Genomic DNA, 18,162 nt, shown 5'->3' on the forward strand with positions numbered 1-18,162 from the left:
ACTTTTTTTTTTTTTTTTGCCTAGAATTTAGGTTTTACCAAATCCTACTTAAAATTTCACAGTGATTAGGTCGTCTTTAAAAATACGTTAATGCAAAGGACATCATCCTTTAATCACTTCTATTCCTGTTCCTGTGGTCTGTCCCAGCCTCTGGAGGGGGCATTCTGGGCCCACACTCTGGCTTCTCTCCCTCCCTATGAAATTTGCCTCAGAAAAGGATTGAATAAATCTACTCATAGCGAGGCTTGACAAACTTAATTTAGAGAAGCTCAGATATTTATTCTTCAATTTATTTGACAAGATTTAATCGAGGGTCAACTCTCCTAGGCAGTGTCCTGGCACTGGGGGAAGGGCAGGAGAGAGGTGATTAAGACACAGCCTCTACCCTAAAACCACTACTAGCCCATACGTCATTTTGATATTACCTTGGGGTAATACAAGCAGTAGGCAGGAGGCGTCTTGTACTAATTTTGAAGTATGGTCTCAGAAGGTAGGAGTTGGATAGACTAGGAGGTAGAGGAAGTGTATGTCCAGCTAGAAGGGAAAGCCTGTGCAAAAGCCTGTAACTGAGAGAGACCAGAACACACAGAGGAACTTGCCAACCTAACAACAGGCCTTTCAAAGTGAGAGGCAACAAGAAATGTATTGAGATAAACAAGAATAGTCATTCCGGATGCACTGATTCAGACAGAGGCCCAAATAGTGTCTAACTTGGAGACAAAGGCAATTGGGATTTATGAGAAAGGGCAGGGAAACAACTGCATCAATAGAAGGAAGGCATTTCTATCGGTGCAGATAACAACATAGTGATGTTAATTCTAAACAATGTTTTTAACTTTCAGTCCAGTAGTCATCAGTCCAGGAGTTGCCACTGCTTTTTTGTTATCTTTGCAAACAGTTTTTTTGGAACATAATGTTGCCCTAGGTTCAATCCAAAGGTTATTTGCCCAGTTGCAACACTCTGAAGATATGAGACATAAGATGTGCAAGGCAGTTCTTCTGGCCTGGCCGCTTCTGCTACGGTTTTAAAGTGCCTCCGGGTATATTATTGTTTACAAATTTCAAGCAGGTCGATGCATCTTGAGCATGTAGTGCGAGGGGAATTGAGCTGAGGGATGCGATGGCACTGATGATCAGGGCCAGATCACAGAGTCCCTCCTAAGAAATTTGGATTTTTTTCTTCTTCTAGAGACAATGGCAATTACTGAAAATTTTAATGAGTCCTGGGACATCTTCAAAATAATAATCACAGTACTACGATCACTACTATTCTCATTAGCTACCATTTATTGAGTACTAATTACATACCAGGCGTTGGACTAAGTTCTTTGCATACATTTAATCCTTATAAGAACTCTATGAAAGAGGTATTGTTATTATTATATGAAATGCCAGTTAAAAGCCAGGGCTCTGGAATAAAAATCTCTGAGTTTGAATTCCGTCTCCAACATTTACCAGCTTATCTCGCTGCACCTCAGTTTCCTTCTCTGTAAAATGACAAGAGTATTGTCACCTATGTCACAGGGTTCTTGTGGGAATAAATGAAATAATCTATATACTATAGCAGAGTCTCTGCCACATATGAATTCCATACATAATGGCTATTATTCCACTAACGGAGAGGGCATCTTCATTTCTAACAGGTCCAGAAACGGTTTCTCCACCGGAAGTCCCTGTGTCCGACATGCTCACACCCACCCCAGGTTTGCTATGTGAGGTAAGAAAGAGCAATCTCTTTACCTATTGTGTCCTTTTCTTGTAGCATGTGTTCACGTGTCTGTATCATTATCCAATTGCTATTAAACTTTTCAGTGTGATCGCTAGTCTTTCTTTGCTAAAAGATAATAAGAAATATGCATTACCATTTTAACAATTATATATTTTTAAAATGGACCCAGATATTTCTTATTAATTAGGCCTGGTCACACTAAAAAATATAAAATTCAAATGGGGACTTAAGTGTGATTCTTTAATAAATAGCTATCTAGTGTGGGCTTCTCTGTAAGTTATGCATTCAAAAAATATTTATTAAGTAGCTACTATGTGCCAGACATTGTGTAAGATGACAAAGATACAATGGTAGACAAAGCAAGATAAGGTTATTGAATCCAGAGCTTGTAATTTTCTGGGCTGAGATGTGAGCACTTATATCTTTACTCCAAATATGCCATTTGTTCTAATAAAGTAATTACTTATTCAAACATTATTATTTCTGGCCACCCTCTATTAAGATACCATGGATACAACAATATAAAAGCAGGCAAAAATTTCTGTGTTTATAAAGTTTACATTTTATTGGAGGTTTGGAGATAATCAATGAGCAAAATACATTCCTGAGTCATAAAAAATGTTAGAGGGTGCTGCTCAGCAGAAAAATAAAGCTATTTTTAGTGATATGGTCAAAAGTTCTCACTAATGAGGTGATTTATATATATAAAAGGCTAAGTGTCCATCCTTCCCTCTTACTGGTAGCTATGACACACACTGACCACCAGGGGGCAGATGCTCAACACAGGAGCTGCCAAGCTGCACTGACTTGGCAACTGTGGTTCTCCGGTGACACACCTGGCACTAGAGAGGAGGAAGCCCAATTCCACAGTGCCTCACCTGAGAATTGCCCTCTCACAGTCTGGGACCCCTCAGGGATGTTGGAGAGACAGTTTACACCTAATCGCCACAGGCCCAACCAAGAGACCCCACCAGTGCACAAATCCATGCCTGGGACCTCTAGTTTCATAGTAAAAGATTGAAGAAGTTGAGACAGTGAGCCATGTAGAGAACCAGATAGTGTTCCAGGCAAGTGCAAAGGCCTTGAGGTGAGGGAACACCTGAAATATTTAAAAACAAACAAACAAAAAACACACAAAGAAAACCTAACAACAAGGCTATTAAGTAAGGAAGTAATACAATAGCAGTAAGTAAATTAGATTATGTAAGGCCTTGTAGATGATTATAAATGACAGGATATCACATAGGATATTTTTGAGCAGGGGTATTACCTGAGATAATTTGTTCCAGGATTATGTTAGCTGCTGTGTTGAGAGCAGGGTAAAAAGAGACAATAGAATAAGTTAGGAGGCTATTGCAGGAATTTAGGCAAAAGACAATGGTGGCCGAGACCAGGTGACAGCAGTGGAGATGATGGGAAATGCCTGGACTTATTTATTTATTAAGTAAGTAAGTAAATAATTTATTTATTTATTTATTTATTTATTTATTTATTTATTTATTTATTCATGTATTTATTTTATTGATTTTTTTACAGAGGGGAAGAGAGAGTTAGAAACATCGATGAGAGATGAGAAAGAATTATTGATCAGCTGCCTCTTGCACACCCACTACTGGGGATGTGCCTGCAACCAAAGTAGATACCCTTGACCAGAATCGAACTCTGGACCTTTCAGTCCTCAGGCTGACGATCTATCCACTGAGCCAAACCGGTTTTGGCAATATATATTTTGAAAATAGAAGCTACAGAATTTGCTGAAAGATTAGATGTGAGGTGTGAGTGAAAGAGAAGTATCAATGAATCTACAATTTTTGCGTTGAGCAACTGAAGTGTAAAGTTGACATTAATTAGGATGGTGAAATTATGGGAAATAAAGGTCATGATTGGTTATAACCAAGAGTTCACTTTTGCCGTATAAAGGTTGAGATTCCTTTTAGATATAAAAAATCTGAGGATTTACAGGTAGGCTAAACTTAAAGTTTACAAACTCAGAGGGTTATTGTTGTAGAACTGAAATGGGTTAATTTGAACAATGGGGAGCATAATAAGTGGTATGTTTATCATTGCTATAATTATTACCATGATTTAAATAGAATGTAATTAATAAACTGAAAAATGCACCACTTATTTAACTCTTGTTTGTCTAGAAGTCTGTGAGCTATGTATAAAAGTTAATTTATAATGATTCTACCCAACAGTCAAATTGACATCATATATGAAATTTTAATGAAATATTAAGATATAATTAAGTTGTAATTTAAAAAAAATTACACTAACAGAGATTAGATTCAGTACTAACTTTATACAATGTAATATGACAGGTTGAGAGCCACTGTATAAGTCTGCTTGCAAAACACTAAGCTACATAAATTAGGATAAGACTTCAATTTTCTCAGATTTCTGAGTACATGGGCAATTCTGATATCAAGTCAATATTGAGATAAAGCGGAAATAAAATGTCCATACTGAGTATTTTAGAAAGGTTACATCAACAAAAAGTTGAAGTAAAATTTTAACTATTCATCTTTCAAAGGCTGTCATATGTAGGCAATATACACTAAAAGCAATGTGAATGGAACATTTAAAAAATATATGCAATGAAATATTACTCAGCAATTAAAAAGGAATGAAATCTTGACTTTTGTGACAACATGAATGGACTAGAAGAGTATTATGCTAAGTGAAATAAGTCAAACAGAGAAAGACAAATACCATATGATTGTACTTATATGTGGAATATAAAAATACAAAATAAAAAAACAAGTGAATAACAAAAAAAAATAGAACTGAACCATAGATACAAAGAACAAACAGAGGGTTGCCTAAAGGGGATAAAGGCAAAAAAATCTATACTAATAAAAGAGTAATATGCTAATTGGACTGGGTCAACCAGCCATCTTCCAGATGTTCAACTTCCTTCTGGACAAAGCCATGGTGGTGGGGGTCAAGGCAGAGGCAGTTAGGGGTGATAAGGCCAGCAGGGAAGAGCAGTTAAGGGTGAGATAAGGCTGGCAGGGGGTTAGGGGTGATCAGGCAGGCAGGGGAGGGCAGTTGAGGGCAATCTGGCCCATAAGGGAGGGCAGTGGGGGTGACCAGGCCAGCAGAGGAGAGCAGTTGGGTGTGACCAGGCTGGCAGGGAAGGGCAGTTGGTGGTGACTAGGCTGGCAGGGAAGCATGGTTGGCAGTGACCAGGCCAGCAGAGGAGGCCTGTTGGGGGCATTAGACAGGTATGCAGGTGAGTGATTAGGAGCCAATGATCCTGGATTGCAAGGGGGATGTTCGACTGCCAATTGAGGCCGGATCCCTGTGGACATTCCCCAAGGGGTGCCGGATTGGAGAGGGTGCAGGCCAGGATGAGGGACAACTCCCCTTCCCATGCAAGAATTTCATGCACCTGGCCTCTAGTTTAAAAATAATTGAAAACATAAGTTGAAAATGGGGGGAAAATCACCAATTTTCTTTCTTTCTTTCTTTTTTACAACAGCCTCAACAATTTGATCCTGTCTATAATTGCAGCCAATATATATGCATTAATAAGGAATGGCAGTTGTACAACTGGTCTCTCAATTGCCCAAAGGACTTGGAAATGCCTGACTGTGGTTTCCGGGGAAGGCCTGTTCAAGTGAACACTGATATCTGCTGCCCTGAGTGGGAATGTCCTTGTGGGTTTGCATTTTTTACATGATTATCAATTTTTAATCAGGAGGAGGTTGTAATTCTTTGAGCCAATCAACTCATCAAGCCAAAGTTATTATTGAGCATTCTTCATTTGATTTATGATTTTGGTTACCAGTATGTAACCTTTAGATTTGCTTTTTGTCAAACATGATAAAACTAATTTAAAGCAATTGTCACTACAAATACAAATAATTAGTAACTAAAGAAAATCGACTCTCCAACATTTTATTTTTTTAGGTCGGTGTTCCATGTTGTCAGAATTGAGCATTATTACATTTGATGGAAACAATGCAGCACTATATAGTATGGCTTCTTATATCTTAGTACGAATTCCTGGGGAAATTATAGTTGCTCATATTGAAAAATGCTCCATGAATCAAGTAAGTTCCATTATTTTTTTCTTCCCACATAGATTTTATTAGTAAATAGTTCAATAGTTCTCATAACCAATGAGATGTACTAAGTGAGAAGTACAAAGGTAATACTGAGCAGATGGAATTATTAACATGATGATAATAATTTAGAAAAATTTGTTAATCTATATTGAAAAGAAGAATAATCAAATGAGATCATTGCACATTTATATATTCTAGCTCTTAAGATCTGAATGAAATTTATTTTTTTGTTATTATTTATAGTATTACATATGTCTCCTTTTCCTCTATTGACTTCTCCCTTAAGTTCCATTCCTTTGTTCTTTCTTCATAAATCTCCAGCTAGAGAATGTTGCAACAGTATTCTTACTCTAAGGTATCTTAGAGTAAGGAGGGGCACAAGAACTCACTGACATTTATCTTCTAGTACTTAAAAGAAAAAAAATGTTTCATGTTAACATAGTTAGAGGCATATAATAGTAATCTAAAAATGTTTTTAAAAGTCAAGTAATATTTTTCTTTTAAAAATGTTTTCTCTTTATGCTTTTTTCTTTTCAGAATGAGGACTCCTTTCAAAAGGTAGTATTTCTAAAGTGTTTAGTAAATTACTTCTGTTTATTGCAAAAAATTGTGTTTAGCAACTTTACAAAAGTTTTTTTTTTCCTTTCCCCCCCAAAATAAGGCTTCTTCAGAAAGAATCTCTGGACTTTGTTTTAAAAGGTTAAATTTGACAACATCTATACACAAAATACTTGTCTATCGGGCAGCAAGAAAGGTAAGAATACAAAGCTTAAAAATATCCTTGCCTTGGATAAAATTAAGAAATTATATAAATACAATTTTTTCCAAAAAAAAGGAAAATTAAACATATCAGTGGAGTTTTATTGCTATTATGTCTAATCATTCTTTTCAATGGGCAGCCTAAAAATGTTTCTTAGTATTACATTCCTCTTTCTTTAATGTGCCAACTGTTGCAAGTATTTCTCTCCTTGTGAGGTTAGCTGCAACAGCCATGTGAAATGTGCTAAAGCCTTCTTGGATAAGGTAAGAGGCCATTCTTCTTAGTGTCAGAGTTAACCTTCATGTTCCAAATTAAACACAATGGAAATGATGTGAAGGGGGGGATTATAACGTTGAAAAGAGTAGTAGCCATGAATATCAGCATGAAGACCACCAAAAGAATAAATGGAAGCAGTAGTTTTGAAATGTTGATGCCATGACTTTGTCAGTGAATTAAGTGATAACCAAAATAAGAAAAAATAAAGGGATAGTTAACTTTATTGAAATATACTAAAGAAGGGCAAGATATATAAACATTGGAAAAGATCTATTTAGTTTTAGAGGGAAAAATGTTTAAAAAGGCTTTATAATATAATATAAAAAGGCATTATAATATAAAAAGGAATATATTTATCAGTTAGGAGTGAGTTATAAGCCAGATGTCTCACTCAGATATAAATGGCTCTCTCAAAAATATAAGAAAATAATGTGTAAAATATATTTTTGCTTGAAATAACTGAGGCTTTATAGGCTTTCTGAAAGCAGTTCCATTAACATAGGAACAGTCTCTAGATTAGGAACAATAATAAAATAACCCTTCAAAGAACTTATATTCTTATTTGCATAGCCCATGGTCATGGGCAAGAGGATAGTGAAGACCTGGGGTGGGTGGGTAGAGGCTGGGAGAAGGAGGGGCAAGGGAATGGGAGATATCTATAATACTATCAACAATAAAAATATATTAAAATAAATAAAATAATCCTAAATTAGCAAGGTGCTAAATTTTAAGTAAAATTTTAAAAATATATGAATGCGGTCCTTTTGAATGATTGTATAATATTTATATATACCTTTGATTTTTATGAGGTTGATATATTTACAGGAATTGAATGAGAAGTGAACTCAAACCTGGTGTGCTATTATTGTAAGCATTTGGGCAGATGGGTTTATTTTTGGCCTCAGCTGAACTTGTCACAGGTCATATATTTAGTTAAAAACTAATGAATTTTAAAAATTCATTTAGTGTGCATAAACATGATAAAAACAACACAGGTCCTGATCTCAAGTTACTTGTCTTTGTGTGTGGGAGGCATGAATGTAATTATCTGCCAATTATAAAGTAGTAGGAGGTATAATGACAGAGTTATGACCAAGACATTATGGAAACAAAAGGAAGGGTCATTTACTGCAGTTTGTAGGAGTGACAAGTAAGTAATTTTGGAAGTGACACCTAAAATCAATCTTAAAGAATGAGTAGAAATTAACAGGCAAGTGGAGAAATGTTTTAGCTCAAGGGTGACAGTATGAGGAAGCTATAAAAATGAGAAATTAGGTTGTTGGTCAGGTATAAACTTCGACAAATTTACTGCTGGCTGCAGTTCATGCTTCCATATCATTGCCATTATTTAAAGCACTGTTTTTCAAAGTATTATTTTTGGAGTGCCTACATTTGTATTACCAGGAGTACATGATAAAAATTCAGTCAGAAATCCCACCCAAACCTAGGAACCAGAATCCCCAGGAATTCCGATCTTTACTAACAGTGGCAGATGACTGTAATAAATATTATAGTTAAGCACTAATTTAGAAAGACCATAGGAAGAACCAGTTTAAAGAAAATATCCTGAAAGTAACTTTATTAGCTTATATTCCTATTAGTAGGTAATGGTGTAATCAACATATACTGAGGGAAATAGACAGAAAGCTTAAATAACAGGAAAAAAAAAATAAAGGTTTTTTTTGTGTGTGTGTTTTTGTTGTTTCTGTGAGAGACACATCAATTGGTTGCCTCCTGCATGAACCTTGACCAGGGCCCTGGCCGGGGAGGAGCCTGCAACAGAAGTATGTGCCCTTGACCAGAATCAAACCGGGACACTTTGGTCCATAGGCTGATGCTCTATCCACTGAGCCAAACTGGCCAGGGAAAAGGTTAAGTTTTGAAGAAAATAAAGGGCAATGAGGTTAAAACAAATATGGAATACAGCAAGACACAGCAAAGAAACAATAAAAGAGCTTTGAAGTTATGAGACACTTTGGCAGCAACAGGGAAATAAATTTTTAAAAAACTTAAAATATAGTTGATATTAAATAGGAAGAAGTGGAATAATCTGAATTCTCTTAATTTTAATAAATGCATATTATTTAATTAATTAATTAATTTAATTCCCCCCCCCATTGATTTTTGAGAGAGACACATACACACACATGTTGATATGAGAACGAAACATCAATCACCTACCTCCTGTACACCCCCTATTGGGGTTTGAGCCACAACCTGAGCATGTGCCCTGCCCAAGAATCAAACCAGTAACATTTAGTGCATGGGACAATATCAAACCAACTTAGCCATACTGGCCATGGCTAATTGATGTATATTTAAACATAAAAATTTTACTAACAGATGTAAACGCATTATGTAATTACAGGTAGAAGTGGATTCTATTGTTGTGCCTTTGCCCTTTTCAAATCAAGAACTGATGATAGAGGATTCTGGTAATATGTATGTGATTACTACTCCAGCTGGACTAATCATAAAATGGGCTCATCTTACAGGAATCTTAGACATTCATTTTGGTTTTCAATTTAACTTATCATCCTCAACAGAAGGACTTTGTGGTGAGTATTGCCCTTCAAAACTCAATTTCTTCTAACTTTTCTCTCCTGTTCACTTTACACTGTTTTGGCACCTATTGCCAGATCTTTTTGATTCCAAATGTGGTATTAACTTTTAGTGACCTATGTGAATATTGAAGGAAATAATGGTTTCTAATGAATGGATTAAGAAGCAAAGGATAACAGTTCAATGTGGGTATTTTATGGAGCTATAAGCTCACTATTAATATATTATTGCTTATATTCCTACTAGCTCATCCTTATTAAGCATTAATGAAGTGTCAGGCATTACTTTACTTATTTCAACTAATTTAATTATAACTATAGTCCTATAAATAGGCACTAGCATTAATTTGTAAGTGACAAAAATGAGGCATAAAAAGGTTAAAAGTAAAATTTTATTTTATAGTATAAAGCCTAGATGTACCTTTACAGCTCAATTTAATATCATAATACAGGGAGGGACAAAAGTAGGCTTATATTTGCTCACATGGAATATAATAAATAATTAATAAAGAATACTACAAGAATGTTATTTCATGTACTTACAACTATAAACCTACTTTTGCCCACCCTGTATATTACATAGATACAAAGAGTTTCAAGCCAAAGAAAGCAAATTAGAAATATAAAATGAATAATGCTGGTCCTGGTTTCTGCTGGTAAGTTAAGCAGTGCTATCCCTTTACAGTTCTGCTCAACATCAGTGTCCTCACATTTATTTTTTAAAATATATTTTATTGATTTTTTTACAGAGAGGAAGGGAGAGGGAGAAAGAGAAATATCAATCAGCTGCCTCCTGCACACCCCTTACTGGGGATGTGCCTGCAATCAAGGTACATGCCTTTGACCGGAACCAACCCTGGGACCCTTGAGTCTGCAGGCTGACGCTCTATCCACTGAGCCAAACCGGTCAGGGCAGTTTCTTCACTTTTCAAATAAGAATAGTAATATATACCTTCAAGATTGTTGCTAGAATTGTATGTGAAAGTGATTGTAAAAACACAACATATTGCTTAATACACACAGTCAACAAATGTTAGTACAAATATATCTACTTTAATCTCTCTAAATGTAAATTGAATAAAAGCTTATGGACTACCTTCTGAGTTTCTGACACTATTCTTGGTGTTGACAACTTGAAATAAATAGACTAAATCTTGCCCACACAAATTATACAAAATACCCATTTTCTTCTTTTAAAATGTAAAGCATTTAGTGGAAAGATTGGCTAATTGATTTGCATATTTCCTTGCTTATTTAGAGTATGTTATACATAGCATAAACTTCTTTGGTGACTAAAAGATTTTATTGTGGAAATAATTATTAATGAGTATATAGTATTGATTACAAACAACTCAATAGCTATTACTGAGTAATAACTCAGAGACTTTGAATATGTATACTTTCTACTATGATTGATAATTTTTGTGTGCTATGATTTCTATTTGATTTTTGAGATTTCCCCCCCTCTACTGCAGTTCATGCATTTGTGAAGACAGTCATTCTATTTGGATTCTTAACTAATCACTACAGAGAAAAGGCTAAGATCTCATGTTTGCTACCTAGGGTCAGCCCCTAAGCTTCCTGACCTCCGCAATGGGGTTGGATTGAAGGGAAATATGTGCACTTGGGATCCCTAGGTTGGGTGCCGGCTGATAAAGTTGCAGTGAACAAGAGGGTGGCCCAAGTTGAGCATGGACACTAGGATAGCAGGTCTATATTGACACCTCGTTTTACATAGCACTGTAAAGTCTGTGGGGGTACCAGTTGAAGTTGCAATGGAAACTATTTTTACTAGCAATTACCTATCTTTAGAAGAGTTTAGGTTATAAAATATCGAATAGAAGCTGCTTGATAGTATAGTTCACTTGAGCTTTTGTGCTCTTTTTTTTTGCACTGTACTCAGTTCTCTGCTTATTTACAAGGGTCAGGGCAACCATGGTAACAGCAACCTTTATTGATAATGATAGAAGATTTGATCCCGGGAAAAATGTTTAACTCATTTCTTTTATAGCTGGGAGCCTTAGGAATTAAGAAAAAATACTAGTATGTCTTCAAATAGGGTGGGATACAGGTAAGTTATGGTCGGGGTTATGGATCCATTTCTCTGTACTTCCCTTGTCTCTGCACTCCACTGGGTGAAGAGTAAGCTCCATCCTCAGTCTGGCTGTAGCAAGTTAATGCGTGGTAGCCATCTAAGGGCATGTTATCTCAAAAAAGGGAGATTGTCTATGTCCTACAACAGTGGTTGACCAACTCATTAGTCAACAGAGTCAAATATCAACAGTACAACAATTGACATTTCTTTTGAGAGCCAAATTTTTTAAACTTAAACTTCTTCGAAGGCTACCTCTTCAAAATAGACTCACCCAGGCCATGGTATTTTGTGAAAGAGCCACACTCAAGGGGCCAAAGAACCACAATTTGCTGACCACTGTCCTAGAATATCTAGGTCAAATTCTTAGCCTGGCAATGGTTGTCCTAATGTTGGACAAATCTCTGTGTCTGGTGACTGCCATGAGCTGACTCGTTATGCCTGGATTGCTGGTAACAGTTTTTAATAAAAGGTGTGCAATTCAGGCCCATCTCCTGAAGGGTGTCATGCACGAGCTGATGAGGCAGGGATGATTCCTGAACAGGATCATTTTATGTTTTCAGGCAAGGTTTTCTTGGGGGAGTGGATGCCTGAAGTCAATCACCAGATAACCACGATTATGGGAGATATCTGACAGATTTACGACCTTGTTTTTAAATTAGGAGATAGTACTAATAGTGGAAGAGCATAAGCACAGAACCATTTTCCTCTTCCTTTACTTTCTATGATCCTTTCATATATCTTGACTTCTAGGATCATTAACCTTTATCAACTATTAAGATGATTTAATTCTGCTGCCTACATTCGGTTTAACTGAAAAAATTTTCCTTCTAAATGTCACATATCTTCCTAGGAATTTGCAATGATGATCCAGATGATGATCTAAGGATGCAAAATGGAACAATTATTACAAATATGGAAGACATAGAATTATTTATTGAGAGCTGGGAAATTGAGAAGTCATTTAAAGTAATGACAAGAAGACCTGTTAGAAACTGCACTGAGTATGACTGCAGTCACTGCATTGAATTATTAAATAGAAAAGTTTTTGTTCCATGCCACCATAAAGTAAGTTGAAAGTGACCATCAGTAAGAGCTGTCTTGTTAGACATGTGGAAAGGAAACCCAGAAAAGTCCTATTCTCGCCATGATGTTCTTCTACTAAGAATAGTTTATCCCCAAACCTTCTGTCAGTTTGCTTTGGAATTCAGAATCATTTGTTGTTTATAGTTTTTGGAGAGGAAGGATAATTACTCTTTTTTCTCCCTATTTTTATTTCAGAACTATGTCAGCAGCTTTCCAGAAAAATGAAATTCCATTTTATGAATAAATGCCACTAGGAGAAAGAGATCAATGTCACTAATAATCCAGAATAGAAACCACGACAGTGAGGGTTTAATCAATTTCTTATGAACTTGGCCTCTGAGGGGTATACTTATAATAGAACCGTCACATATTTAATTTTCTTTATTAGTATCTAACTTTCTGACTTTAGGTGACTTGCAAATATTTTAATATAACTTGTATATTTTAAAAGATCCATTATTAGAAACAAAGAGCAGACAAATGTAACATTTCATGAATCAAAGCAAAGGGTGTGAAGTCAGGGACAAAAAATCACACATTTCTGGAGCTTCACTTCTACTTAGAGATTTGGACACAAATAAGTTTTAAAAGTTTACCTTTTCCAGTGCATACACACAAAAATGAATACCTAGCAAATACTTTGAAACTGATTTCAGTGTCATTTTTATGCCTTTTAGAAGCATAATGTGTTTTGAAAATAGAATTTTTAACAGGGAACCTGGAGGGTTGATGAAATCAGGAGACTTTTCAGCTGACCTTTCAGGGCCCTTTAGTCTGGGATAGCCTCCACTTTTCCCTTAGGATCTTCCCGGTGAGTTTGAAGGCAAAAGAAAGGAATGCTCATAATTTGGTTTCCCTACTTCTAATCTTCATCCATTTTTGCAAATTACCATGAAAGGAGGCAGATGGTCTTTACTCTTCTTTCTTCTTTCAACACTTTTAATATTTTAGGGTGTTTTCCATCCATAGGTTTTTATGCTTTCCTCTTTCAATCTATTTTTAACATGTTGACTCCTCTTGTTCACTAACAGGTTTACTTAAACTGAGATCCACAAGGCAGAGAAGAGATCCATTTTATTCACCTTTATATTCCTCATGCATAACATAGTGTCTGATATGGAATCAGGTGCTCAATAAATTATGGAAGTATGCATAGATGAATAGATGAATGCAGGCTACAAGAGAAACAGCTTTTTTTGGGGGGGTTAAATGGAGAAGGGTATCATTTTTAATTTTGAGTAAGTTAACTCATGTGGGACTTCAAAGCAAAAATAGCCACAAAACAACTTAGAAACACAATTCTGGAGTTCAGAGGAGACAATCTGAGGTCAGAGAACAGGATTGGGAAGTTATTAATACAGACATTTTAAAAAAATCATAATTACTGATATACCAGAGACTGTTCTATAAACTTCACATATATTAACTCACAGCAATCATAAACAGTAATAAGCTTGTTATTGACTACTTGACTTACAAATAAATCAATGCAAAGACTTTAACACCCAGAAGGTGGTAGAAAATTAAAATGGATGAGCCCAAGAAGAGCCATTGCAATGAATAACATGACCAGTGGAGCTGGAATTTAGGGAAACACTCCGAATGAGAGGCGGAAGAGAAAACGATGAGCAGGTGCAAGGCAATAGAGTTCTGCACCCTCGAAGGAAACAGAGGGTTCTAAGAAGCAGGAAGGGTTCGTGGCATCACAGCCCTCTGAGAAAGTTAGGGAAAGTTCAGAATATTAGTGTTCCTAGTATTTGACAATTAGGAGGCCCTGATGACACAAGAATTCTGTGCAAAGTAGTTGGAAACTGAGGGGAGGCAACAAAGGAGATTAAAGAGGAAGTGGAATCTTGCTTTGTGTAGATATGAACCTTGAAGAAGAAATGATGGGATATGAAAAATATTAAGCATTAAGCATTTGACCTATGTCAGAATTTAGCATCTGAATGTAGATACTTGGGGGTGGGGGTCTGGATAAGATGGCGGCAGAGTAGGTGAAAGTTACGCTCACTCCCTGCCAGGTCCGAACTGCACTTACAACTAAATTATAGAACAGCCAACCTGAATGTCTATGCTTAATATATTTGCTGAATGAATGAATAGAGAGTTGGAATAAGGATCTTAAAAGTTAAATTATTTAGATTTCAGGCATCTCTAGAACAAAATGAAACAATCTGTAAAGAAAAATGGGTCCCTAATTGCACTGAGATATGAAAAATTAAAGAAATTATTTGAGCAACGTATATACACACACACACACACACACACACACACACACACACACACACATTTTAAATCCTCACTGAGGACATATTATTCATTGATTTTAGAGAGAGGAAGTGAGAAAGAAAGAGAGGAGAGACAGTAAGAAAGAGAGAGTTGTGAGAAACATAGATCAATTGCCTCCCGAATGCACCTTGACTGGGGATTGAACCCACAACCTGGGATGTGCTCTGACTGGAAATGGAACCTGCCACCTTTCAGTGGTGTATGGGAGGAAGTTCCTGCCATTGAGCCACACTGGCCAGGGCTGTGCATATTTTCTTAAGCATTTATAATCTCATTTAGAGAGCAATGTCATGTATCATTATGGAAAGCTTTAGGAGCTTTAATTTTACTTTTAATAGATCAAAGTCTTACTCAATACATAGAAAAGACAATTGCAACCTAAACTGTGATATCAGAAATGGCTTTTGCTAGAGCCACATACTCTGCTTCTTTTCCGCCCTTTTTTAGAAATTGATTTTCATTAGAGTTGACATGCAATACTATACTAGTCTCAGATGTACAACATAGTGATTAGACATTTATATAACTTACAAAGTGTTCACCACTATAAACCTTAGGCTAAATACCCAAAAGTGGGATTCTTTATAAGATTAGATTTATGTAGATTAGAGCAGACAGTACTTAAATTATCTAAATGTTGTAAATTCAGAGGTGACATCTCATACTGTGAAGTTTTGAAAATGTAAGGTCAAAGAACCATAATGCACATTCACTTGCTACTCTTTGATTTTCCAAATAGTTTTAGTCTAGCTTAGGGCATTATGGAGCTATAAGCTCACTATTAATATATTATTGCTTAGAGAAATAAAATAATATAACTTATCCAAAGGCAAAACGTATTTCTAGGTTTCACCACAGAACTTTTGTGAAAAGATGTGGATCAATTATACCAATCATTGGAACCATGAATGTGATGCACCGTCTGCGTATGTGGCTCTGTGCAACAATTTTGACATCTGTATTCAGTGGAGGACACCTGATTACTGCCGTAAGTAGTACACTGGTAATCATAGTTTAACAGCCAAGTAAATTTCTATTTTTTTGCATTTATTTCTTTTTCATCACAAAATAATTTCATAAGAATAGCTTTATATCAATCTAACCTAGAAGCAGGAGGCAAGCTTTCCTACATAGGCAACTTCTATTTTTATCTTGATCTAAATTTAAAGTAAACCTCAATTACCATAAAAGAAAGTCTAGCCCAGCAAAGTAAACTGAAGAGTTAAAGAAGTCATAGAGGATTGAAGAGAGACTTTAATTCTGTATTTTACAACACGTTTTGTCCATCCTATTTAACCTACTTCATTCCCCCTCACTTGTTCTTATTCACTTATTATGTGGAGAGGATGGGGATTTTGGCATCCTTTCCCCCTTTCCTGACATAATATCCCCTTCCAAGAAATCAATATTTTTAGCTTCTTTGATATCTACATTCAATATTCTCCCAATTACAAAGTAGTATTTCCTTTTTCCTTTGTATGCATTCTTTGTCCATTTTTATCTATAGGGTTCATGCTTTCCCATCAAGTAATAATGTTTTTCATAAAACATTTATAAAACACTTCACCAATTCTGAGCCGATCTTACAGAAATATCAATTTAAGAAAAAGGATTAAATGGTAGGTAAAAGATTTTCAAAATGAATGTTACTCAAATGCTCCAAAATAAAAGTGTTTTCCTAGGGGAAAAAGAATAAAATGCATAGCGAAAGAATAATATATCACAAACACCACCTATATGATTCCACATCAGAAATGAAGTGACTCTTCCTGTGCCCTTCTATCTCCTTCATCTCCCTGCCCTCCCAGATGTCATCACTACTCAAGAGTGGGAGGCCTGTTCACAGGGAATGTATGACCTCACCAATTTTTCCAAGCTATTGCCAAATTTTTCTCCATTGAGATTTTACCAGGTTGCACACCCACCAGCTCTGTGCTCATTTTTTTCTTATTTTTTAGAGAGAGAGGAAGGGAGAGGGATAGAAACATTAAAGAGATAGGGACATCATTGATCAGCTGCCTCCTGCACACCCCACACTAGGATGGAGCCCCAAACCGGCGACCTCTTGGTTCCAGGGTTGACACTCAACCAGTGAGCCACACTGGCAAGGCTGTGTTCATTTTGTAACAGTTTGACTTTAGAAGATCACTGAAAATAAACAAGAATTTTTCTAAAATATAAATTAGAAATTGCTCAATAATGGTAGCTTCTTTTGACAGTGAAGGATTGAATTTAAATATGCAGCACTTGTTGTCTTTATGACATGGTTGAGTTGCATATTTGAAATGTATTTGTTTTTTTTTTCTGTAGAACAGAACAGAAATTTCATAACAGTTGACACTATATTTATGCCAATGACATTTGGGCTGCTTATTGGTGAGATTCATTTACTATAAATCAGATGAACTTTTCTTACCATAACATAATACTAGCTGGACACCAGAAGGATACTAAAAAATATCCACCTATTTTTAAATTTTCTGATTTGTGATTACATAATAAATGAAAAAAAAAAAACAGACTTTGAAGAAACTGAAATGTGAAAAATTACTTTAAAAAAGAAATTGACATTTCTTCCTTTTATAGAATTCAAATAGATTACTTTTATCCTTAGCAGTCTCTGTCCTCTGTTCCTCCTAGCACTGAGTTGCCCAGAGGGTAAGGAGTATCAGCCCTGCGTGCGACCCTGTGAAGCAAGAACATGTCTGAACAGATGGTTCTATGGACACTCTTCATGTCTGAATGTAAGAGAAGATTGTGTGTGCAAAACTGGAACCATTCTTCACAGGCCATATTCGACTCAGTGCATTCCAGAGGAGGAATGTGGTAAGCAGCAAAGTACAAAATGACCTCTTACGGATCCAGCAAACAAATAAAACGTCAGATCGTGAAGAGATGTACTGAGAAAGATTGATCACAAGTAACCTAGCTATTGGAAAGGAACTGAGTTTGTTAGTTTATAGTTGGTTTTAGAGGATTTTAGTTGAAGTTACCAAAATAGGAGCTTTGGTGGAAATATCTTTTAATCTCCACCTGTGCCTTTAAAAACTGGGCAAGAGTATGGAAAACTAAGAATGAAGAGGGTAGTATGTGAATTAATTCAAATTCCAATTATGTCAAGTTTCCAACTTTACCTCTATAAGCCTGAGTCATGCATCTGTAAAATGGGTAAAAAATACCCATAAGGTTAGTGTGGGAGTATACAAAATAATACAAACCATTTCACAACAGTGTCTTGAGAAAAAAATAGCGCTTAAAACTTTCAGATACTGTTATTATCTGAGAGAAAAGAG

At 35.9% G+C, this 18,162-nt stretch overlaps 1 protein-coding gene across 1 annotated transcript in view; it reads left to right on the forward strand.

Moving 5' to 3' along the window:
• OTOGL (otogelin like) overlaps window positions 1–18,162 on the forward strand; it is a 149,981-nt gene that overhangs the window by 103,659 nt on the left and 28,160 nt on the right. Inside the window, exons 37-45 of the mRNA XM_045588285.1 lie at window positions 1,650–1,717; window positions 5,214–5,391; window positions 5,645–5,787; window positions 6,340–6,363; window positions 6,464–6,556; window positions 9,207–9,396; window positions 12,345–12,559; window positions 15,716–15,857; window positions 17,510–17,695. Coding sequence (XP_045444241.1) covers window positions 1,650–1,717; window positions 5,214–5,391; window positions 5,645–5,787; window positions 6,340–6,363; window positions 6,464–6,556; window positions 9,207–9,396; window positions 12,345–12,559; window positions 15,716–15,857; window positions 17,510–17,695 — 1,239 coding nt within the window. The remainder of the gene's footprint in view (window positions 1–1,649; window positions 1,718–5,213; window positions 5,392–5,644; window positions 5,788–6,339; window positions 6,364–6,463; window positions 6,557–9,206; window positions 9,397–12,344; window positions 12,560–15,715; window positions 15,858–17,509; window positions 17,696–18,162) is intronic.

This window comes from Pipistrellus kuhlii, unplaced genomic scaffold, assembly GCF_014108245.1.
Source record: "Pipistrellus kuhlii isolate mPipKuh1 unplaced genomic scaffold, mPipKuh1.p scaffold_m20_p_3, whole genome shotgun sequence".
Taxonomy (NCBI): Eukaryota; Metazoa; Chordata; class Mammalia; order Chiroptera; family Vespertilionidae; genus Pipistrellus; species Pipistrellus kuhlii.